Source organism: Odocoileus virginianus, chromosome 2, assembly GCF_023699985.2.
Source record: "Odocoileus virginianus isolate 20LAN1187 ecotype Illinois chromosome 2, Ovbor_1.2, whole genome shotgun sequence".
NCBI classification, from domain to species: Eukaryota; Metazoa; Chordata; class Mammalia; order Artiodactyla; family Cervidae; genus Odocoileus; species Odocoileus virginianus.
In genome coordinates, this window is record NC_069675.1 from 93839570 (window position 1) to 93864096 (window position 24527).

The 24527-nt window shown below is 55.2% G+C and overlaps 2 protein-coding genes across 4 annotated transcripts; both read right to left on the reverse strand.

The window, feature by feature from the left end:
- Positions 1-554: 554 nt before the first annotated feature.
- Positions 555-9799, reverse strand: ST6GALNAC4 (ST6 N-acetylgalactosaminide alpha-2,6-sialyltransferase 4). Of its 3 annotated transcripts, XM_020874932.2 has the most exons (7): positions 9616-9799; positions 9122-9211; positions 7348-7533; positions 4753-5001; positions 4589-4659; positions 2392-2499; positions 555-1255 (listed from the first exon to the last, which is right to left on the reverse strand). In XM_020874932.2, exons 2-7 carry the CDS (start codon positions 9131-9133, stop codon positions 1003-1005), a joined length of 879 nt encoding a protein of 292 aa, XP_020730591.2. In that variant the 5' UTR covers positions 9134-9211; positions 9616-9799; the 3' UTR covers positions 555-1002. The 3 variants fall into 3 exon arrangements, with proteins under 3 accessions (XP_020730591.2, XP_020730590.2, XP_070309550.1); XM_020874931.2 differs by having other exon boundaries at positions 4589-5001; positions 9616-9788; XM_070453449.1 differs by lacking the exons at positions 2392-2499; positions 9616-9799 and having other exon boundaries at positions 4589-5001; positions 9122-9148.
- Positions 9800-14198: 4399 nt separating this feature from the next.
- PIP5KL1 (phosphatidylinositol-4-phosphate 5-kinase like 1) lies at positions 14199-23414 on the reverse strand. The gene is made up of 10 exons (XM_020874933.2): positions 23319-23414; positions 22290-22493; positions 21053-21103; positions 20695-20849; positions 20364-20488; positions 19630-19664; positions 19490-19545; positions 18631-18743; positions 18181-18334; positions 14199-15581 (listed from the first exon to the last, which is right to left on the reverse strand). Exons 1-10 carry the CDS (start codon positions 23346-23348, stop codon positions 15314-15316), a joined length of 1191 nt encoding a protein of 396 aa, XP_020730592.1. The 5' UTR covers positions 23349-23414; the 3' UTR covers positions 14199-15313.
- Positions 23415-24527: the final 1113 nt, after the last annotated feature.

Sequence of the window (24527 nt, forward strand, 5' to 3'; positions counted from 1 at the left end):
CTGGCTCAACCCAGTGGCTTCATGTCATTTGTGAACTGGGCTAACTCTAACCCCACCCCAGGGACGGTGGCTGCACATCGTCCATCCCCTGTTTGATGGTGGGTCTGCTTTTCCACTTTACCGGTGACCGAACTGCTACTCAGAAAAGGAAAGCCCCGGGCCTGCCCCCCTCTTTCCTTTCTGATAGTGTAACGAACTCCGGAGTTAACTGGGAATTTAACTGGCCAGGCCCTCAGAATCTGACCCTGAACCAGGAAGGGAACATGATGTGGGGGAATTTCCTCCCACCCTGACTGCTCTCCCAGTGCAGGGTGGGAATCCCACGGAAGCCTCTGATCTGCGGCGTCTCCTGGGCTATGTGCTGCCATGGGGCCACACACCCTCAGCTGGTGGAGAAGAAGATAGGCTCTCGAGGAAGAAACAGGCAGGGAGATTAGACAGCCAGAAGGCCAGCTGGCTGGAGGTCTCCCCTCAAGGCAACAGGTCATGCGCTTGTGGTGAGCAGAGAAGCTCCAGTCCCCACCCTCAGACACATGACAATAGCCAGGACAGGCTTCCAGAAAACACATTTACCCGTACACTCCAGAGGTGGCCCTGGCAGTCACAGTTCAAAGGCTCCCCCCCTCACCCAATGAACCCCAAACTCGAGGCTGCCCCACCGAGGGCAACCAGCCTGGGAAGTGTGGCACCAAAGGCAGGTGGAGAGGGAATGCAGAGAGGAAGGACCAGGGCTAGTGCTCGGTCAAAATTCATAGTGCTGGTGACTGGGGGCCACCAGCCCCCAGGGCAAAGGTCACTGGACAGACTCAGAGGTGGGAAGAATTTGAAAACGACTCAGACTGCTCAGGGAGCAGGGGTGGGGAGGAGGCTGTCAAGGTCACCAGAGGCCTCCTCCTCTCTCCCCAAGTCTAGAAGCCTGAGATGGCTCCACGTGTCCCCAAGGGTATGGCTGGAAGGGAACTCAGGTCCGCTCGGCACATGGCAGGAGACAGGATCCATAAATTAAGTGTTTTTGGCGGGGTGTGGCTGCAACAGAGGCCTGGTGATGGCGCTGTGGCGATGGGGCCACTGCATCCTCCAGGATGGATGGGCGAAGACGATGGGCCTCTTCTTGGCCCAGCGAGAGAACACAGCCTTCTCGGTGATGAAGCGGTGGGCGCTGCGGGGCGCCCGCTCATGCGCCAGGTACATTTGACACTCATCCAGCCGGCCCTTCTCAAAGTAGTGGTAAGGCACCGAGGGGTGATGCTCCTCCCTGAGGGTGGGGAAGAGGGACAGGTGTGAGGCACCCCAACTCGCCCGCCTCCAGCCAGACCCTGCCACCTGCCGGTACCATCCTTCACCCAGCCCTACGGACCACAGAGTCCCTCAGGCCTGGTCCCAAGGGTAGCCAAGATAGATAAAGGAGGAACAGGGCAGCCCCTGAGGATTCCAAAGGCTGAGGGTTCAAGCCCTGGCTGTACCTCTTGCGAGCTGGCTGACTCTAGGCCAAGACAAACGCCCTGAGCATCAATAACCCATCTGTAAAATGGGCACGGTGACATCTACCTTCCTGACTGAAAGTGAAAGTGAAGTGGCTCAGTCATGTCCAACTTTTTGTGACCCCATGGACAGTAGCCTACCAGGCTCCTCCATCCATGGAAAGTTCCAGGCAAGAGTACTGGAGTGGGCTGCCATTTCCTTCTCCAGGGGATAGTCCCGACCCAGTGATCAAACCTGGGTCGTCCCACATTGCAGGCAGACTTTACCACCTAAGCCACTAGGGAAGCTAAAACCACAGGTCAAAAAATGCAAAGTGCCTGGTGCCGGGCTCATGGTTGAGGGACCCCTGGTTCCCCGTAGCATGGAAGTGCCAGGCATGCACATCCACCTACTCACAGGCAGTCTGGCCAGGCATCCTGGTAGAGAGGGGCTACTTTCATCTTGCCCCCGTGCTCAGCGAAGAAGTTCTCCCAAAAAACAGAGGGTGAAAACGCGGGGCCCCTTCAGTTCAGTGATGGGAGCTATGACAGTGTTGAAGTAGAACAACATCACAAGTCAAAGCTTGGGCGTAACAGCTGATGATGGACACGCACAGCAGCCCTGAGGCTGGGGTAAGGACTTGGGGAGATCATTCTCTCGCTAAACGTTTCCACAAGCTTCTGAGGACAGTGTGGTCATTTGCTCTCTTTGACCTGAGAAAACAGTTGCCATGGGAGGTGGCAGCCGGGCCCAAGACCACTCGGGCAGAGCGGAGGTTGGAACCCAGCCTGTTCTACAGGTTGGGCTCCTTCCCACTGGGTACCAGGCCCAAGGGCTGTCTGTGCCTTGGCTGCTCACGCGGAAGCCCACATACCCTCAGCATAGGGCCCAAACACGGTGTCCCCCCGCCTGGCTCCTGGCTGGCCTGACCTGCAGTAGCTGTCGCTGACCATCCCGTAGACCACGATCTCCTCACACAGCTCCAGGGCGAGGATCATGGTGAACCAGCCGGTGCTGAGGAAGGACCCGGACTGCCTCCTGGCCGGGGAAGGGACGCACAGTCAGCTGGCCACGTCCGCCAGCTCAACTTGGAAGCAAGGTGGCCCAGCTCAGCTGGCTCACCGCACAGCACTGGTTCCCCTCCGAGTCAAGGGCTTCTCACCTCGACCCCCACAGAGAGGCTCTGGGGGACACTAGGGAGCTGGAAGATCTGGCCCAAGGCCAGCAGTGGGCAAGAGGTGGGCGTGGGTGCCAACCCATGTCTGTTCATCTTCTACCCATCCACACAGGACTTGAGCAAACCACGCCCCCAACAATGATGATGCATCAGCCCTGGTCACACCCTCTCCGCATCACAGGGACCAAGCTTGCAGAGACAGCAGAAAGCAGCAGAAACACAGCCACTGAAAGTGGGGAAGAGGGTTGTCGAGAGTCAAGCAGTCTTCAACTTGAATCCTGAATCTGCTCCGGGGCATCCGGTTTGCTTATGAACCTCTCTGAGCCTCAGTGACCCATGGGTGACATGGGGATAACTATAGGTGGTAATGGAGAGGGAACACCATCAGTCCAGCTCCTCCCACGAGCCCCAACCGCCAACTCAGAGCATGGGAGCCTGGAGCCGGACCTGGCCTCGCCACTCTCAAAGCGCCAGTACTGACTACTTTCCCAGCAGGTGGCCATTCATCTTGGGCTCTACTGAAGGGCTGTGGGGTGGTTCAGCCATTCAAACTAAACACTTCCCAAGCCCTGAGCTGGCCATGAAGCAGCCCCACCCAGCGTTAACATTCTCAAGGAAGGGGGCAGCTGGAAGAGACCTGCTGGGAAGACAAGGAAACAAAAGAATGGGATGACTGATGTCAGGTAGGAAGTGTTCCTTCAGACGGGGGCAAGGAGAAATGCCATCCATACTGAACACAAGGGAGGATCTGGGGGTAGGAGTGGCAGGTGCAAAAGGCCTGCAGGTGAGAGCAGTGTGGAGGTCCACGGCCAGTGTGGCTGGAGTAGGGCAAGCGATGGACGATGAGGCCACAGAAGCAGGCAGGGGCAGACCATGCAATGGCACGAAGGTCAGGGGAGGGGAGAAGGTGGGAGTTGGACTTTATTTTCCATGTGATGCGAAGCTGCTGTAGGGTGAGGCCAGGTGACTGGTAGGATGAACTCACTGGGGCACTTAGAGATCAGACTGCAGGGCTTGCTGCAAGGGCAGGGGAGTGTGGGGACTTCCCTGTGGTCCAGTGGCTAAGACTGCGCTCTCAGTGCAGAGGACCCAGGTTCGATCCCTGGTCAGGAAACTAGACCCCACATTATGCGGCTAAGAGTTTGAATGCCACAACTAAAGATCCAACATGCCACAGCAAAGATCCTACGTGCTGCAACTAAGACCAGACACAGTCAAATAACTAAAAATATCACCAAAAACAGAGAGGAGGATGGTGGCTTAGGTCAAGGAGGTACCCGCGGGCAAGGAAGGAGAGTTGCAAGCCCATCCTACGTGACAGGTGATGAAACAAGGGGAGTCGAGGGCAAAGTCAAGTGTTTGACTAAAAAACTGGAGGCTGGTGGTTGTATTTTCTGAGCTGCGGAGGTGGGGGAGAAGCCAGTGTGCAGAGGAGGAAGCCATAACAGTTCAAGTGCTCCTCTGGGTGTTGGATAAAATGAGATCTTGAAGGCAAGAGTACTTAGCTCAGTACCTGGTGCACAAAAAGGGCTGTTAGAACTGCTACTGTTACTTTCAATTCTGGAAGGGACATCAGAAACCAATTCAGGTCTCAGAGCATCCCCTCCAAACAGAAGAGCTCCCTGCCATGGCCCCACACTAGTCACCACCACCACCACCAACAACCCCCCCGCCACCCCGCCCCGCCACGGTGTATACTGGTGAGGCCGAACACCCTTCACTGCCACGTGGAATATCTATGTCATCATTCAATGACGACAGTCTCTCTGATTCCTGTCCCCATCAGAGGGCAGGACCACGTCTGCCTCTATCACTGCTGAGCCCCAGTGCCAGACAGAGCAGACCCTCGATGGACCAGAGGCATCTGGAGAAGGCAGGCCCCCAGCTGCCAGGGAGACCCCCAGCTGCCAGGGAGACCCCCAGCAGGCCAGCTCCCCGGCTCCTGCTCACCGGTTCTTGCCTGTCTCATCCTGGAAGACCTGGTCGCAGTAGGCCATCATTCGCTCGGTGAACGTGTACACCTGCAGGCCAGGGTACATCCTGGTGAGCTGCAGCAGCGCACGGTAGGTGCGGCCGCCCAGCGCCCGGTCCATGTGCTTCCCCTGGCCCCACACCACATAGAGCGTGTCGCGGGCCTGCTGGAAGTAGTGGGAGTAGTTTCGCAGCAGCAGAGGCACGCTCGTGTGGGAGATGACCCGCAGGGTGCTCCGCTGGCCCACGTCTGCCTCGAAGCCCACGGTGGGCGCCTGGTTCATGCGCAGTACACACTCCGCACTGTCGATCTCGGCGCCCAGGCCCGAGCCCAGCATCTGGCCTGAGCTGGACACCACGGCGCAGCTGCGGCACGGCTCTCGGACCAGCGGCTGTGGGGGGAGGTAGAGAGAAAGAAAGGAAGTCCTGGGCATGTAGCTTCCACCCCGCCTTCTCCTCCACCCAGGAATACACCTGACCACCTGTATCAGCTCCAAGGACTTCATCAACCCATTTTGCAGATGAGGAAACAAGCCAGGCAGTTGGTATGACTTTCTAAAGGTCATACCAGTGACAAGTGGCAGAGCTAAGATTCATTATTCAAGGTCCTGTGCTTCCCCATCAGCTACATTTCTGGCCCTGGTTTCTGTTGCTAAGGCCCTATGAGGCCTTACATTGTACTTTCTTGTTAGGATTATATAAGTTAATATTTATAAAGCACTTAGAGCAGTTCCTGGCACAGACTAGGTGTCAGTTATATATTTGTTAGGTAAATATGAACCTCAACTCTTCAGAATTACTTTTAGGTCACTTCCTCCTCTGCCCAAGTCCCATTTTCCTTGTCCCAGTTTATAAGTAAAAGCCCATGACAACATTGGGAACCTCTGGTTCTGAGCCTGAATCCTGGCTCTGCCCCATCTTGGCTGTGTGTGCTTAAGGCAAGTTACTTTGTCTCTCTGAGCCTCAATTTCCTCATTTATAAAAAGGGGATGAAAATAGCATCTACTTGATCAGGTTGTAAGGATTCAATTAAAAATGCCTAGAGAGTGATCAACACAGCCTGAGGGCACAGTAAGCTGCCCTCCCACCACCTCATTATCTCATAAAAGGCAGAAGCTGATCCAACAAGTCTGCAAACCGTTACTGGAGGTCAGGGCTCCCAGGAAGAAGACTTGCTGCCTACCCCAGGCCTCCATGCCCTCTTTGGGAACACAGGTTGATGGAGACCTATAAAGGATATGGAAACACTCAATCTAGTTGATAAAAGACACACAGTTGTAGCCCACTCAGGGACAGTTTATGTCTGACACTGTGTTGATTTAAGGACTCGTAGCCCCATTTTCCATGCCCTGGCAATAAAGAACAAGACTTCCTTATTCTGCTCTCAGTTTGAGTCTGAGCTGACAATTGTGGTCTGTTCAGATCCAAGATCACCATCAGCCCCAGAAGGTGTTCTGCTTGTCCTGTTCTGCAGGGTCTTTAAGACAATGAATCCTATACAGAAATCAGCCCTTTTGACATTCTAAGATTTTCTGCTCTGTTAACAAACTCAGAGGATCTGGCCCTCCTGGGGCCACATCCTCATGAGCTCTGAGCATCTGAAATGAACACTAGCCGTGACCATGGAAGCTGGGACGGCGTCTACCCAGCCCACCTTGCCGCTTGTCCCTCTTGGCCAAACCTGGCGGCACTTGAGTTTGTCCCTCCCAACTCAGCTGTTTCTGCATCTTGATCAAAGATTTATACAGCACCCATTCTAAACACTGTCCACGAATCACAGAGTTGGACCTGCAGAGCAACCCTACTGAGGTAGGAACCACAATGATTGCCTTCTACAGATGAGGCAACTGTGACTTGGAGGGATGAAGACCTGAAACAGATCTCCAGCGCAAGGTCCCTGAGCCGTCCTCCCTCTGACCAACACTTGGAGAGCTGGCAGACTCCGAGCTCAGACCTTCCTGCACCAGGTGTCGTTGGGAGATGCCTTTGAGAAACCTACCAACTGGGGCTGCTGAAATCAGGGTGAGCGGTGTAAAGCATTCTGAACCTCGCCTGGCAGAACAAGCGTGGGGAGGTGCACGCCACGGGGCAGGGGCCTCAGCTGCCTTGTCACCCTGGGCTCCACTGTCCCTGTCTCCTGTAGAGGGACAGCTCTGGGGCAGATCTGTATCCCCAGCAGGTATCAACACAAGGCAGAGCACATCGAAGGCACCAAATACACACTTGCTAAACAGATGGGTTGTTCGTGGACAGTTATTAATAAATCTAAAGCTGCATGTACCACCATGATGTGATGCTGTCTGGCTCTCAGGCTGGACTGGGAGTTCCAGGTGGCCACCCTGCCTAACTCATCTTTTTATCCCCAGTGCCCAGCTGAGAGCCATCAGGCAATATTTGTTGAATTAAAAAAAAAAAAAAAAAGACATTTAGGAATACCCTGGTGGTCCAGTGGTTACGACTCAGCGCTTTCACTGCTATGGCCTGGATTCAAGCCCTAATTGGGGAACTAAGATCCCGCAAGCCACGCAGTACAGCCACAATTGGAAAAAAAAAAATTTCCTCCTAGAATTTGAAGCTCAGAGAGGTAAAGGGTCAGCTTGAGCAGAGGAGCCAAGTCCAGGATCCAGGCTGGCCTGACGTGAGCCCAGTTCTCACAGTCCCCAGAGAGTTGGGGAGAACCCTGGCAAGCTTGGCTGGGCCTGCACCCCACCCCTCGACACACTGCCCAGCGAACTCACCTTCCCATCTGGCACACTGCTGTAGCCACTGAAGTGCAGAGGCCCCGGCACGGTGGGCCTGGAGTTGACAGAGAGGTGGGGGTCCAGGCAGGCGGCCGGGCAGAAGGGCAGGCAGGCCCAGCAGCACAGCAGGATGTAGACAGCCGAGAAGCCCGCAGAGCAGAGGACGATGAGCAGGAGCCGACCCTGGGGGAGACAGCGGTCATGGGGTGCGAGTTGGGGGGGATTGTCGCTGGAGCTCCTAGAAGCTGCCGCTGGGGTCCCCAGCCTCATGGGTCCAAACCACAGTTCAGTAGTTCCCAGAACATCAGCAGAGGCCACAGTCTCTGTCAGCCAGGCCTGCCTCTGGGCTTGGTTCGGAGCACATACATGACTGAGATAAGCCCTATTATCCCAATATTCTAGATAAGGAAACCAATTTGGGGTGAAAATGGGTAGGCAACTCAAGGTCACACAGTAAGAAAGCAGCAGGGTGGGGTCTCCAAACCAGAAACCGTCCTCTTAACCAGAAAGCTGAGGTGCCCTGTGCAGCCTTGGGCATAACTGTCTACCTCTCCGGGCCTGCTTCCTCTGTGAAACCGATACTACCCACAGTGGGAACTCACTCTGAGGACAGTGGCCAAAGGGCTACCGTAAAGTGCTGTGCATATGAAGACATGAGAGTGGCCCAGCAGAAGGGCCACCAGTTCCCTTCAGATCCCGGTTTGAGGCTGTCCCGTACACCCAGAGCCCGTCCCCGCCCCCAGCTGACTCCATGGTCGCCCTCCTCCCCCAGCTGATGATCATGACCTGGGTCAGCAGACCGTGTGAGTAAAGAGACAGTAGAAGGGGATATAGGGAAGCGTCACTCAGCAAACGGTTTCAAGAACTGAGAGCTGCTGCCCTAAGGCTCCCTCCTCCAGAAACCACGTCCCCAGAGGCCACGTGAACCAGGAAGCCCTCCTGGCCCCCTGCCCGGCTGGCAGATGTAGTGAATACCTCCACTGAGCCTTCAAGGAGGGGCCGCCTGGTGGGGGGACACAACCCTGGCCTGCCATTGTGTGCTGGGCCAACTTGGTCACCACCTGTGTCTCTCTGGGCTCTAACCGGTCTCCCAGCCTGCCCAAGACACAGGTCCCTCGGCCTCAGAAACCATCTGGCAAGCTGGCTGGGGCTCTCTGAAAATCAGAGGTGAAAAAGTAGCCCCCACCAGTCCCCTCCTTGGGCATATCCTGCCAGAGGCCCTCCCTCTTCTGCCCACAAGCCACTTCAGCTCCTAAAAATAAATCTCTGTGAGACCAGCTGTGCGCAGGAGGGGGTTCAGCCCCTGAGGCCTCAAGCTGTGCTTGGCACCTGGTTTCCTGCCCACAAGGACCCAGAGACCCTGATTCAGGCAGCCACGGCTGACTTCCCACAACACTCAAGGCTCTCACCAGGGGCTCCTGATTAAAGTCAAGATTCCGCTAAACTGAACTTTCACGACATACCCTGCTCCCAGGTAGATGCCTCACCGGGGTGACCCCTGGATGCTCACAGGAGGCAGTACTATTATCTCCATTATACACAGAAGGAGGAGCAAGGCACTGAAACCAGAGAGGGAATGCCACTTGCCAGGGGCCACACAGCCTGGCAGATCAGGGCTGGACTTTGAGGCCAGTCTGCTGGTCTCCTTCAGCTCAGGAGCAGTGGAATCATAAGTGACAGTCAGCCCTGGGGTGGGGAGTCAGGGGCGGGGGGTGAGGCTACTGGGCCGGAAGCCACCTCCCCTGTGAGCCTTCCTCCTTCGGCCACTTACCGGAGCCTTCATGCTGACACTGCCGCTCAGCAGCCCGGTGGCTGCTGCCTCCAGGGATCAGGCTGGGAAGGGATCGGAGGAGCCAGGGACCTGTCAAGACCCAGACACTCAGAGCTGGGTCCCAGGCCTCCAAGGGATCTGCCCAGGGATACTGAGGCAGGGGAGGGTACAGGCCTGGGTCAGGGCAGACAGCTCCTGGGAATCACATGCCCTCAAGTCCCCAAACACGGGGCAAACACCGTCCCCATCCTAAAGGAGCTGAAACCTCCCGCCAACCCAGTCCCCACTGCACAGATGGGGAAGGAGAGGTAGACAAGAGAAGCTCAGGGCTCAAGGCCACCCCATCCAGTCTGGGTCAGATAAGCACCAGGAGCCTGGAGCCTTGACTCCCATCTCCGCCTAACTCAGTAACAGAGAGGCCTGGGGCTGGACGGGACAAGGGCTCTCCACCCCACCGCCAGACCCCACCGACCCTCACCAGCTCGGGCGCTAACCTGGAGGGCAAGAGGGGATGCGCCGGCTGCTCCCCATCCGTTGCTCGGAGCTCCATGGCCCGCGGGCGGGACGGACGGGGCAGGAAGCCAGAGCCCCGAGGCTGAGGCGTCGCCGTCACCGTCGCTTCAGCTTCTGGAGGCTGGAAACTGATTGTGCGCCGCCGCCGGCGGGGGCGGGGTTTGCTAGGACGGTGGGGAGGAGACAGGCGCCCGGCGCGGGGCTGAGCGGCGGGGGCGGGGGCGGGGCCTACGAGCGCGCCTCGGGTGGGGCGTGCGCGGTGGGCGTGGGCTGGGGCGGCGAGGCCGCAGGGTCTGGGGACCCGGCATCAGCAGCTGGGGGTGGAGCCTCAGCTCCAGCATCTCTTCCCTTCCGCCTTTCAGCGCATCTCCTAAGCTCCTCCGGGTGGTGGGGTGGGCGGCCCCCTAGAGGAAAGACCTAGAGGGTGCCTTGTGTGACTTGTCGCCCTCTTGTGGTCCGGACTGGAATTTCTCCATTTCTGAAGTTTGGGTGTAGGGAGCTTCAGGGACAATCAAGTGGGGTTTTAGGCTGAGGCTGCTCCAGATTTCAAACTTCGTACGGTTGCCGGATTTCGCCAAGTGAAGTACCGGATGCCCACTTATATTGAAATTTGAGAAAAGAAAGATAGCGCTAAGTCGCATCCAACTCTTGCAACCCTGTGGACTGTAGCCTGCCAGGCTCCTCTGTCCATGGGATTCTCCAGGCAAGAATACTGGAGTGGGTTGCCATTTCTTTCTCCAGGAGATCTTCCCGACCCAGGAATCGAACCCAAGTGTCCAGCAGTGCAGGTAGATTCTTTACCGGTTGAACTACGCAGGAAAGTAGCCACTAATTATGTTAGAAGTCTGAAAGTCCAGTGTAACTGTGTGTGTTAGTCGCTCAGTCATGTCCAACTCTTTGCGACCCCACGAACTGTAGCCTGCCAGGCTTCTCTGTCCATGGAATTCTCCAGGCAAGAATCTTGGAGTGGATTGCCATTCCCTTCTCCAGAGGATCTTCCCGACCCAGGGATGGAACCCTGGTCTCCTGCCTCGCAGGCAGATTCTTTACCGTTTGAGCTACAGGGAAGTCCTCCAGTGTAACTGGGCGTCCTGTATTCTTTTTTTCGGGCATCCTTACCTGGACTACTTCAGATGAGCCTCAGTTTTTCTCCTCTGTGGAGGGGGGTTGATGATAGAACCTACCTCAAAGTGCTGGAGCATCTTGTGGCAGAAGCAGGATTTGAACTGGGCAGTCACTGCAAAGCCAGGGCTCTGACCGCCTACTTTCAACTCCCAAATGCCCCTGTTTTGTTGCAGGGTCCAGCAGTAAGACCAGGTTAGAATCACAGGATGGGGATATACAAAACAACCAGTATTCAATTCATGAGTCACTTGGCTTATTGTACACAATTAGCAGGTGAAGAGTTGGACTGTATAAAGGGCTGACTGCTGAAGAATTGATGCTTTCCAACTGTGGTGCTAAGGAAGGCTCTTGAGAGTCCCTTGGACTGCAAGGAGATCAAACCAGTCAATCTTAAAGGAAATCAACCCTGAATATTCATTGGAAAGACTGATGCAGAAGCTGAAGCTCCCAGTACTTTGACCACCTGATGTGAAGAGCTGACTCATTGGAAAAGACCATGATGCTGGGAAAGATTGAAGGCAGGAGGAGAAGGGGAATGACAGAGGAAACAGTTGGATGGCATTACCAGCTCACTGGAAATGAGTTTCAGCAAACTCCGGGAGATGGTGAAGGACAGGGAAGCCTGGTGTGCTGCAGTCCATGGGGTCGCAAAGACTAGGACATGACTTCGTGACTGAACAACAACAAAAGCAGGCAACACAGGTTAGTCAAAGTAGGGAAAATAGAAACGGGGGTAACAAACTTGTCCAAGGAGAAGTCTGGGAAGATCCCATCTCAGCACCAGTGAGCAGCAGGTTTTGGTCTAGCTGAACCAGTCTCATGACAGACATGATAGGAAGTCACCTTCTGCTCCAACAGAGCATCCATCTGGAACAGCAGCGGGGAGTCCTCCAGCAAAGAGCCTTCAAGTTGCTCAGCACTGTGGTCTCATTTTAAGGAATCTGCCTATAGAGGGTAAGAGTTATACCCCCAAGGAGTCTTAATCAGTCTTGGTGCCAATAGAGTCTTTCTGAGAAACCAAACTAATTCCTTATCTAAAGCAATGCTTTTTTTTTTTTTTTGACCACACTAAATGGTATGCGGGATCTTAGTTCCCCCACCAGGGATCAAACCTGCACCCTCTTCAGGGAAAGCATAGAATCTTAACCGCTGGACCTCCAAGAAAGTCCCTAAAGCAACAATGTTAACTTATCACATTCAGACACTCACAGTCCTGTAATGGACAGTTCACAATAACTAATATGGAAGTTCACATTGGCCACAGTGACTCCATCTTGAATTACTAAATTTAAATCCTGTGAGTTTCATGCAAGATAAGGAGGAAGCATAGAAACAGAAGAAGTCACACCGTAAAAGCCTGGACTCCTGCTCTGGTCCTATTTCAAACTCTATTTTCCCATTTCTAAGAGGTTCTGATGTGGATACAATAGCAAGGTATCTGTGTTGGGAACCTGCACCCAGTTCAGCAAATTTCCGGGGCTATCCACTCCATGTGCGTGCATGCTAAGTCACGTCAGTCATGTCTGATTCTTTGCGACCCCACTGACTGTAGCCCACCAGGCTCCTCTGTCCATGAGAGATTCTCCAGGCAAGGATATGGAATGGGTTGCCATGCTCTCCTCCAGGGGATCTTCCCAACGCAGTGATTGAACCCGCATCTCCTGCATTGGCAGGTGGGTTTTTTTTTTTTTACCACTAGCACTACCTGAGAAGCCCACATGCAAAGCCAAATTCCTTGAAGCCAGTGATCAGACCTCCGTGCTGCTACTCATCCTATTGGAAGGGCTGATGTTGAAGCAGCCCTGCTTCCAGTGCATCCTTTGAGCACAAGCCTTCCTTGTGTTGCCTCACCCCAACCTGGGCACACCTAAGTTCAGTCTCTCTCCGTGGCCCCAGCTCCAAGGGGAAGAAAATGGTGAGATGTTCCCTATGGATTCACTGATCACCCACAATGGCTGGTGAAGTGATGATTCCTTCCACAGAGAGGCATATCCTGCCTTGCTAAGACTGCATGGGGACAGGGACACACACAACGGTCCCAAGCTCCCAGAGCAGAGGAGGATCATACATCCACAGAGGAACTGACACCAGCAAGTTTGCAGCCTCAGATGAAGCTCTTCAGTTTGACCCTGCAAAAGTCCTCTCTCCTCATCCTGATCTGTGAGGCCCTGCATGCTCTGAACTCCTGCCTCCTCCCCAATCGCTGTCCACCCACCCTGACTGCCGTTTCAATCTCCAATTGCATTGAACTTGTTCCTACCTCAGGACCTTTGCACTTGCTGTATCCTCAACCTGGACTTCTGTATTCACATGGTCAGCTCTTTCTAGTCATTCAGCTCAAATATCACCTCCTTAGAAGGCCCTTGTCAACCCCTCTATCTGACACCACACCCCCATTCCTCTTGTCCCAACTTGATTTATTTTTTTCAAGGGACTTGTCACACTCTGAAATCATACTGTGCATTGACTCATTGTCTTGTTTACGGTCCACCTGCCCACTAGCCTCTATTCTCCATGTGGGCAGTCAGGCCAGTCATGTCCTTAGAGCATTTCCAACACCAGCATGGTGTCCAGCACACACACAGTGCTAGATAATGTGTTGCTTGAGCCAGTTAGAAGAGCCAGGAGTCCTGTGCCTCATGAGACCTTAGAGGGGCCACGTTCTTTCAGGCCCTGCTTCAGCCCATTGTCAGAGACCCAAAGCAGGTAGAGACTGAACCATCCCTCTCCATGAGCATAGGTCTCAGGCCTTGACTCAGCCTGGTCGGACCCAGACCCCAGGAGAATGTAGGGCCAAGCCCCCGTTTCCTGCTGTGCTGCCCTTCCACCAGAGTTTCCACGACCCACCCACCTCCTTAGTGATGACCTTAACGCACTCTGTGTCTCAACTTCCTGCTGAGCCAGAACGAGAAGTGCTCCGTGGTTTGTGCCAGCTCAGAAAAGTTGAGTAATCACCTAGGGTCACCCAAACAGCAAGGGATGACGTCAATTAGGTGTATATTCCAGGAGCCCACGCTCCAGCCCTGCAGCCTAAGACTTCCTTTTCCTCTCCCTTCCCCCACCAGCCGTCTTTCCTTGTTTTCTCTTAGGGCCAATGCAATGGCAGCGTTGAGTCACTGAGTGAGTTTCCTAAGGTCTGGAATCATCCGGCCCCAGGAACCAGCGATTGGCCCACAAATCTCCCCCCACCACCACACTGTCACCCCACCCTCAAACTCTGACCACAGTGAAATAATTCTTTCTCTCAAATGCCAAGCTCTCTCTTACCCCAGATCTTTGCTGTGTCCTTGGCTTGGGACACCCCCCAACCCCCCGCCACCACCAGAGCTGTATCTGATTCTTCTGGTCTCTGTTTAGAGGTTAGAGCCCCCCTTCCCATCAAATAACTAGATAGGGGCTCCTTCCCTAAGCGCCATGACCCCTTGTTTCTTCACGAGGCTTTGTCACACACATGACTTTTATTACTGTTCCTCCCACACACATGCTGTGAGTTCTTTGGAGGAAGAATCTCTGCATTTCGCTCCACCCCAGGTCCCCATTCCCCCGGCAGAGGGCCTGTCACATAGCAGGTGCTCAATAAATATTTAATGAGTTAAATATTTCCATTTGCAAAATTAGACCACTGAGGCACAGAGAGGTTTAGCACCTTTTCCTGGTCACACAGCCAGGCCACAGAGAAGCTCTAGAGGAAAGGCTCCCTTGGCCATGGTCAAATTGGACTAGGGTCAGAGGTAGGGCTGAAATTTCCTGGAGGAGGGAGAAGGAATGATCAGGGGCTATGCAGGCAATTTCCTTCTCTGCTCTGGTGATGTCTGTGTGTCCAGACTGACCACCAACCCCTGCTCCCATTTCACAGGTGATTAAAGTGACTCCCAGAGGAGGGCAGAACTTACTCAAGATCAATAGTGGACTCCAGTCTAATGTTTCCTAGAGCTGAAGCCCACCCCCCACCATGCCCCACTTCCTCCCACCTGTGCAGGATATAAGGGGGCCACCCCAGAGGGAGGCCAGTGGGTCCTGCTTGAGCCTAGGTTGGGGGGGCAGGTATTGGGAGGCCTGAGTTCTTGGGCTGGCCTTGCCACTTACCCGTGCATGAGTCCCTTAAAGTCTTTGGGCCTCAGTTTCCCTGTCCAGACGACAAAGGGGCTGGACTTGAAGGTTTCAGCCACCCTCTTCCCCAGTGAGGACAGGACTGTGGGAGCTGATGAATAAGAATACAGCTCCTGAGTCCAAAGGCATAGTTGAGTCCTGGTTCTCGCATTTATTGCTGAATGATTTTGCTCAGTCCCTTCACCCCCTGAGCCTTCATTTCATGGTCTGTAAAAAAGAATAGTAGCTTTTTTTTTTTTTTTTTTTTTTTGAGGATTAAATAATCTCACGTTAGGGAGGTCCCTGGCACAATGCCAGGCACAGCATTCCCCAGCAAAATGAGTTCATAGTATTAGGGGATGCCGCCCTCTGGAGGCCAACCGGAGGAACGGCAGGCGAGGGGCCAGGCTGGAACCCGCGTCCCTGGTGTGGTCCCGTGTGTCCAGACGGGGAGAGAGCAGCCGGTCACTCCGTGTGCGCCTCCACCCACTGGCAAAGGCGACGGGCATAGCAAGCTGGGCTGACGGTTGAGAAGGTCCGGCCTGGGTAGCGCAGCGTCTTCCACAGTTGCTCCAGCCGCTTGCGGAGCCCGTAGACCGTGGTGAGGTCTACCAGGCCTAGGAAATAGCGATGCTCCGGCCCGTCCACGATGTGTAGGGCGTTGGGGGCGTCGGGCAGCAGTCGGCGGTTCTGGGCTCCCGACTCCTCGGCGCTCTGTGCCCCTCGTATAGACCTGGGGGCCGACAGGAGGGTGAGGTAGCCGCCTCCTCTGAGGACCCCCAGTCGATGGACCCTGTCAGCCCGGGCCAGGCTGCCCCTGGGTCATCCCCACACCTCCTGTGTGCCCCGGCCTGTGATGTCAGATAAACTGGGCGGCTGAGTGAATTACAACTGACAGGCTAAAAGCTGAGCTGTGCGCTCAGGAGCCGCCGGCTAGCCACGTATGGCCCCTGAGCGCTTCAGTGTGGCCAGTCCCAACTGAGATGCATGGTTAGTGTAAAATACATACTGAAAAAGAAAAGAAAAAAAATGCTGAATTTCCAAGACAGTATGAGAAAAAGAATGCAAGATATAAATGTTTACATTGATTAGATGACGAAAGGATCAAAGTTTGGATGTATGAAGTAAGGCAAATATGCTATTAAAATTATTTTTACCTATTTCTTTTTACTTTTTATTTATTTATTAAGATTTTTTAAGGACTTTATTGGATTTGTTACACTACTGCTTCTGTTTTATGTTTTGGTTTTTTGGCCCCAAGGCTTGTGGGATCTTAGTTCTCCCACCAGGTATCGAACCCGCAGCCCCTGCATTAGAAGGCAGTCTTAACCACTGGACTGCCAGGGAAGTCCCTCTTTTTACTCTTGAAAATGAGGCTACTAGAAAATTTTAAACTACCTGTGTGGCTAGGATTAACTTTCTACTGGTGCGCTGGTATCTAGCATTTGGGTCTACATTTAAGTACCACATCACTTTGGGTAAGTCCCATATTTGGGTGGGCTTCCCTGATGGCCTAAACAGTAAAGAATCTGCCTGCAATGCAGGAGATATGGGTTCCTGGGTGGGGAAGATCCCCTGGAGAAGGAAATGGTAACCCACTCCAGTATCCTTGCCTGGAAAATGTCATGGACAGAGGAGCCAGGTGGGCTACAGTCCATGGGGTCGCAAAAAGTCAGACACGACTGAGCATGCACACGCCACACTGTATTTAGGTATTTCCAAAACTGCCGTTTGGGGTCATCCAACCCTGAAAGTTTCAGAGTGGCAGAGTTGAAACCTTGCAGAAAAACCCAAGTTTGCAGATGGTGTGTCTTTTTGCCTCAAGTTGTATTCCAAATCAGAAGATGCCTCTGGTGGGGGCCCCCAATCCAAGCCAGAGAAGGCTCAATTCCCTAACTTTGTCCTCTTGTGATGGTGCGACTTGGAGAGTAGGGGGGTCAGGGGGTCGCGGAGGGCTTTATTCCTGCCCTGCCCAGGTCTTGGGGGGAAATAAGCCAATCAAAGAAAGCTCCCTCCCACCCCAGGCACCAACCAATCTGAACAGAGTGGTCTGGGAGCCTGAACAGAATACTGGTACTTTCTGCAGTGGCAGGGTTAACCTGGGGATGGTAGGTTCTGAATGAGAGGCTGGGAACTGAGTGGAAGTGGGGCGGTGGCCATTTACCAGCCAGCTTGGAAAATTTCAATAAAATAACAACCACTGTATGCAAACTTGGGTTTACTGTAGCTTGGATGGGCAGACTTAGGGGAATCTGTATCCCATAGCGGGCATTCCACTACCTGGTCAGGATGTGTCCACCAAGTCACAGGTTTCATGGGGAGCCATTACCTTGGGTTGTGCCCAAGACTTGCCCATTAGAAGGTCTTCCTCCAAAGGGTGGGGCTGGGGGCTGGGTGAGTGGACATCATTTTTTATTTGTCCACCCACCAAATCAATGAACTTATTTCCTTTCTTATTTTCCAAGAAGGACCTATCTTAATGCCTAAATATTTCTGAAAAGCAAAAGTGAAAGTGTTAGTAGCTCAGTTATGTCCGACTCTTTGCGACCCCATGGACTGCAGGCTACTAGGTTCCTTTGTCCATGGGATTCTCCAGGCAAGAATACTGGAGTGGGGTGCCACGCCCTCCTCCAGGGGATCTTTCCAGTCCAGGGATTGAACCCAGGTCTCCTGCACTGCAAGCAGATTCTTTACCACCGAACTGCCAGGGCAGCCCTGACTGTTCAACTACAAAAGTGGGCCTTGGAGGACTGAAATCCAAGTAACTAACCAAGTACTAACATGAATCCTCAAAAGTCATTCTACAACTTCATTTCCTCCCTCTGAGGCTCAGTTTTCACATCTCTAAATTGGGAATGAACCCATCCTCTCAAAACCTCATGGTCAGCATGCAAGGATTGACTGCATGCAAGAGGAAGGCAACATGATGATGGTGCCAGTGGATGACTTCAGGGTCCTCGAAGTGAAATGACCAGGTCAAGGGGCAAGGGCTCTTTCCAAGGCATAAATGAAGTAGGTCTGAAATCTTCAATGACTCCACATCCCCTTCTAGAAAACGGGCAGATTCTTCAAATCAACACTGAAGCTCTCGTCCAGCTGGATCTCACCTGGTCTTTCCCCTGCTGTGATCTACCTGTGCCCTCTACCCCTGCTGGCCAGGCTTCTCCAGCTCTCCTCTGCCCCCCCCCCCCATACACACATGTACACACATACACACAAATGCTGCACTTTCCAGGCTTTGAACCTCTGCCTGTGTTGTTTCTCCCACCACACCACCTGTCTTGTCCAGGCTTTCATCACCTCATTCTTGCTGTTGCCTCTGGGGGGCCCACCTGGCTGTGCGGAAGATAAGGCTACTGCCTGGGCCCCTCTCATCCTCATGAAGACGCTGGAAGGCCATCAGGAGGCTGTAATCCAGTACGTTGAGCTCCCGGAGGAAGGCGGTGTCCAATTCCATCTGGCGGAGGAACCAGCTCCGCTGGGGCCCTGCCGGAGCACCAGTGCCCCCACCTGAGTGCTCGTCGGCTGCCGGGCAAGGTGCTGCGGGCTCCACACGCACCTGCCCCGGGAGGGCAGGAGACATTACTGTCCCAATTCACAGATGGGCAAACTCATCTGTAATTTGCCTTGGTCACCTAGCTAGAGAGTCGCGGAGCTAGGGTTCTCCACTTAACTCCAGAATCTAGGCTGTTAATGACTCGGGCAGAGGGTAGTGCTAAGGACACCCTTCTAACTTCGCCCTAAACAGAGGAAGAGCAGGCAGTGACCACCCTATGGCTCACCCAGATTGATGGTCTTGCCCTGAAAGTTGAGGTCTTTCAGCACCAGCACAAGAAGGCTGCCCTCAGGGGCGGGCTCCACCCAACGGCTCACCTCGCAGCCCTTGATGTCATACCTGGAGGTGAGGGGTGGGGGAGACAGAATTCCACATTATACAGACTTGAGACTCACAGGAAAGCTCACAAGGTGATAAGAAACAAGAGCAGCCACTGGGTGACTGTTCAGATTCTCAGCACAACCCCAGTCCATTATCGCTCCCTTGTTAGAGATGAAGGAAAAAACCTCAGAGAGGTTTTTCAATTTGCCCAAGACCACACAGTGACTAAAGGGCAGAGCAGGGATTCCAACTCAAGCTGAACACCAGTCCAGCCTTTCCCCTTGCCTGTGCCTGCCTCTTGGCCCCTTGTCATCCTTCGGGTATCCGACACAGTGGGCCCACACTACTCACAGAACCACAAGGGCCTGTGGGAGGTCTGCAGCCCCTGGGGAGCACCGATGTGGAGCTCTGGTGGCAGAGGAGGCAGGACTAGGAGGCTCAGAGGGCCTCGTCCAATCAGAGGCTGGATTTGAATCCCTGCTTCCAGCACAGTAGCTATGTAGATTTCCCCTCCTCAATTTCTCATTCACAAAATGGGGATGATAAGGACACCTACCCCTCAGAGATATTCTGGGAAGGAAGATGATGAGTGCAAATGACTCAATACAGCACCCATTGCCTCCTGAGCACTCAAGAGACGTTGGTCTTGGGGATCATGGTCTCGGACCCGTCAAGAGATCTTGGGATCGATCTTTCGCTGTCTATCCCATGAGTGCGGGCGCTTCAGGTGGTACATTCTGGGCGGGGCTGGGAGGCCGACTCACCTCTCAGAGATGCGGCCGGCGGGATAGAAGACGCTCTGCATGACGATGAAGTATTTCTGGGGAAGGGAGTAGGGGGTGAGAGGAGACAGGGTCTCACCCTCCCGCAGCCCCCTCTGGCCCGGTCCACTCGGCTCACGCACCTTCTTTCCCCGAGCCACCCGCAGACTGTGCACTCCTGGAAGCGGAGAGGGCGTCAGGTGAGGGGCGCAAATTCGGATACGCCCCCGGGGTCCATCCTGTCCAGTTTCAGGCCACTCCTCCTCTTAGAGATCTGGCGCTTCCCAAGCCTCCAGGCCGCGCCCCCGGACCCCTCCCTTCCCCAATTTGAGGGTGGTGTCCCGACTTGACCTGTTTCTAGATTTAGCCCCAAATGGGCGACTGACTCAGACGGTTAAGAATCTGCTTGCAATGCAGGAGACTTGGGTTCGAGCCGTGGGTCAGGAAGATCCCCTGGAGAAGGGAATGGCTACACACTCCAGTATTCTTGCCTGGAGAATCCCATGGACAGAGGAGACTGACGGGCTACCGTCCACGGGGTCGCAGAGAGACACTACTGAGCGACTAACAGGCCCACAAATCTTCCTCCGGTCACTGTCCAATCCCAACCCCGCCCCCTTGGGGCCCCACCCAGGTCTCGGCCCCGCCCATCGACCCCGCCCCCTCGTACATTGCGGTCTAGGACCTGCCTCCCCACTGGACTTGGCCCCCGCCTCTCTGTTGCCTAGTGCCCTCCACCCTGCTCGGACTCAGGTCCCCTACGCTCCCCCCACCACCCCCGATCCTGGAACCTTCCGACTCTCCGACCCCTCCCCTTCTCGCCCTCTCTCCTCACCCCTCCCCGCTCCCTGCAGTCCCGGTCCCGGACAGGTCGTACCCAGCAACCGTGCGAGCAGTGAGTGTGGGTGTCGCTGCAGGTGATGCACGTAGCGGGGCAGATGGGCGAGCAGCGCCTGCACCTCCCGGCTCCGCAGGGTCTTCAGGAAGAAGCGTTGGTCGTGGCTGAGGGGCGGGAGGGAGAGGTCACTGTCCAGGCCGGTCAGGAGCCGCCTCCCCACCGCCCGTCTGGCCTCCTGTCTCCGCCCCTCTATCTGGACGTGACCCAACCTACCCTGGGCATTCTCTTTCTCCTCAAGCGCACCCCTCCCCCGACCCCTCCCCCCAGACACCACTCCCCCTGCCATTCCCCACCCCTGCCACCAGCTCACGACAGAAAGAAGCTGGCCTTGCTCTTGGAGGTGCTGAGGAACTGCAGGTAGGGGCGGCCGGGACCCAGCGCGGCCTGGTAGTCCTCCTCGGCCAGCCCCAGGGAGCGCCGCAGTCGGGCAAAGGCGGGGCCAGCCAAGGTGCCCAGCTCGAAGCCCTGCGAGGAGGAAGAACAGCCCCCAGGAGTGTCCCCCGGCGCCCAGGGGTGTGCAGTTGGCCCTCCCACGGGAGGGTCAGGGTTAAGCACACTCTTTCTGCAAGACCCCAGGGTCAAGCCATCACTCCCACTGCAACTGATGCGGAAACGGAGGAGGAGAGCTGAACACATTCCCTCCCATGCAGTGGTCTTGGGCTTCCTACCTCATGAACCTGGGTCAGGACTTCGGAAAAATCCTCCTCTGTGGGCAGCCCCTGGAGCAAGGAGCAGAGGGGCCCAGGGCAAGTCTCAGCCGACGCTGCCAGCCCAGGGTCTCCCAGAGTCTGGCACCCGGCCTCACCCCTTCCCCCTATGTGGTTCCTCCAGCAGCTGGGGGCTGACCCAGGCATGCCTGAGCTGAGCAGGGAGAGCGCCAGCCTTCCCAGAGCTGGAGGGAAGGAGGAGCCGGGGCAGGTCCCAGGTGTGTCTTATTCACTGCTGAGTCTCCCACACCAGTCTCTGAGTTAGAGCCTGGCACATGTGCCCAGACACAACGCTGACCAAAGTGTTGCCAGATGCCCTCCTGGTAAAAGGGGGTGGCCTTGAAGTCTAGGGACCTGCCTGACTGAGCCTGGGAAGAGTAGAATCAGAGAAAGCTTCCTGGAGGAGGTGCCCCCTAAGATGAAATGTGAGGGTAGTGAAGACGGGTAGCAAGGTGCTCATAGCAGGGGGAACAGCAGTGATGGCCACTGGGAAGAGGAGAGACCGAGACTGAAGAGAATAAGGAGGGGTGGACTGAGAATGAGGTTGGACAGATGGCCCTTGAGCTTCAGCCAGCAGGACACTGAGACCATGCTGAGAATTGAGGAACCCTGCAAGATTTTCAGCAGGTGATGAGATTTAGAGGACTCCTGCATCTCCCTGGCCCTCCAGGTCCCTGTGCTAGGATGGGGTCACACTGCACATGTGTGCACACACACAAACGACACACATGCTCACCCGGGGCCATCCAGCTGCTGAGCTTGCAGTGGGCGACCCTTTCTGCTGAGCCAGCCTGGCCCTAGCCAGAGCTCTGGGGAGGATGGGCGGAGCTGGTGGGGTGGGGGTGGGGTCCCTTCTCAACTGCACACCCTGGCAGAAAGGGAGGACCTCAGAGACCAAAGAGTACAATCCCTCCCACCCACTATACAGATGGTGACACTGAGGCCTAAAGAGAGGCAGACACCCACCTAGATCATACATCCACCACGTGGGTTCAAGGGCTTCCTCACACCCTCAACACACCTTGGGCTTTCTGGCTTCCTGGTCTCAGCCCAGAAATGTCCCTCCTTCCCTGCACCGAGTCCCTACCTTCCTCCCCTTCTATCTGGCCTGCTCTGATCCCCAGCCCTGCATTATTAGCAGGACAGGGCATCAAGCTGGTCTCGCTGTTAGCGGAAGTGCACGGAACTGGCCACTCACCATGGGCGGGTGGTCCATGGACACTTGAGTGGCAGCCCACAGCCCTGCCTGCATCAGGCACATCACCTGGTGCAACTCATGCCCGGGTCCAATCTCAAACAGTCCCAGGCGACACTGCTTGTCTCGTAGACGCCAGAGGAGCCCACGGTGGCCAGAGTTTGAAGCAGCTGCTCTGCGTCCAGCCTCTGGGGAGGGGGCCAGGATCTGTGATGGGTGGCACCAGAAGCAGTCAGCATGGGGCAGTCAGCACCCCACCGGGGAAAGACCCTCGTCTGAGTCCCACATCATTGTTTGTCAGCTCTCTCCTAATCTCTCTCTGCCTCAGTTCCCTTAGTTGTAAAATGCAGAAAAGGCTGGTACCCACCTCACGGCGTGTTGTGAGGGGACCGTGCCTGGCATTCAGTCAGCACTCATAGTGATGGTTCTTATTATCAGTGGATAGAGAGTTCATTCCGTAGCCTCTCACTAGCTGTGTAACCTTAGGTAAATCACCTAACCTATCTGCACCTCGCTTTCTGGTCCGTAAACTGAGAACTACAATAACTCCTTTGTGGATGGTATTAACTGTCTTACTGTTGAATCTGAGCACCGTGCACAGGATCTCCTTATAGTAGGAGCTGTGATGTCAGTGATTGAGTCATCTACTCTACTCGTCTACGCCGAATTCCTCCAGTCCCACACCGCAGGTCCCCATGAAGCTGAGGTCACAGCTTCTGACCCATCTTCAGTCGGCACCCACCATGAGCCCAGCCCTCGCTGAGAGCTTGACCTCCTAACCGCCCTATGAAGGAGACGCTTTTATTATTGTCTCCATTTCGCAGTGAGGAAACCAAGCAAGTTCTTGTGGAAAAGCCTCCGGACTCCCCACTTCAGACCAGCAGCCCCATGTGGGGCGTGTCCCAGTCCTGTCCAAGTGCAGGACCCCTCCTGGGTTTGGATGGGGATGTGTCCGCCCCTTACAGGGCCGGGAGACCCGGCCACTACTCTCCAGTCCTTTCCTTTCCTGTCCTCTCTCGGGTCGGCACCTACCTCGCGGGGCCCCGGGCTCGGCGCGGCCATCGCCCCCGCAGCAGCTTCCCGGGTTCGGGCCGCGTCCCCAGCTGCCGGGTAGCCCCGCAGCAGGAGCCAGGCCCCGCCCCTGCTTCTCGATCGACCAATCGAGCGGTGCCGGTCACGGCTGCACCCAATCCGAAAGGGGGAGCCGGGGATCGCCTGCGGGTCCCGCCTCCGGGGCTGCAGCATCCTTCGGATAGCGGTCCAGGGTGGGGCGGGGCCGCCGCGCGATGGTTAGGATCTCTGCGGCGTGAAGACCCCCCTCCCCCCATTCCGTTCCGAGTGTGGGAGACTCAGATCTCGGGGAGTTCGGGAGGCCGGTAACCTAAGTCCAGTTCCGCCCACCCACTCTGGCATGAAAATCCCACAGACCACATTTCGGGTAAGGAAACTGAGGTCCAGTGAGAAAAGTGACTACCTCCAGTAAGTCAGGGGCATGTATTCATTCAACACTTATTTTGAACACTCAGTATGGGCCAGGAGCAGTGTAGGCCAGGGTGTGTTTTGGGGGGGGGGAGGCGCTGGGGAGGGCAGATTTTAGGGTGAGAGGAACACAGCTGCCAGCGTGAGCTTTTAAAAGCATAAATCGGATGATGTCACTGTCGGGCTCAAAGCCTCCAGTGGCTTCCCAAGGCACTGAAGCAAAGTCCAAACCTCCCAGTATGGCCCCAGACCCACTCTTCAGACTCCTCTCAACTCACTCTCCCTGCACCCAATACTCGGCCACAGGGGCTCTGGGCCCTCTTTCAAACCTCCAGGCTTTTGGAGGTGCTGTTCCTTCTGCCCAAAGTACCCACCCCCCTCACCACCACCACACACACACACCCGATTTGCTTTATTCCTTATCACCTTGCCCTACCCTGGCCTCAGTCATGATCACATCCCTTTTATTTTCTTCATCGTGTTTAACACTGTCAGAGACTGTCTTGTTCATTTATTTATTACATCCCCCTCTCCCCTACCCAGAGTGCAAGGAGGGCAGGCTCCTTTCCTAGCTCAGTAACCTGGCACAAACTGGTGTTTTGACAAACTGGTATATGCTTAACCAGTACAAGTAGGATGTACACAGAGGGGGCCATTGTGGGAGAGTGGGGAGAGAAGTGAGGACACCTTTGGTGATTTAGGGCAGAGGATGGTGGCTTTGCATCAGAAAGGTGACTGGGGTGGGGGAAGAAATGGCAAGAA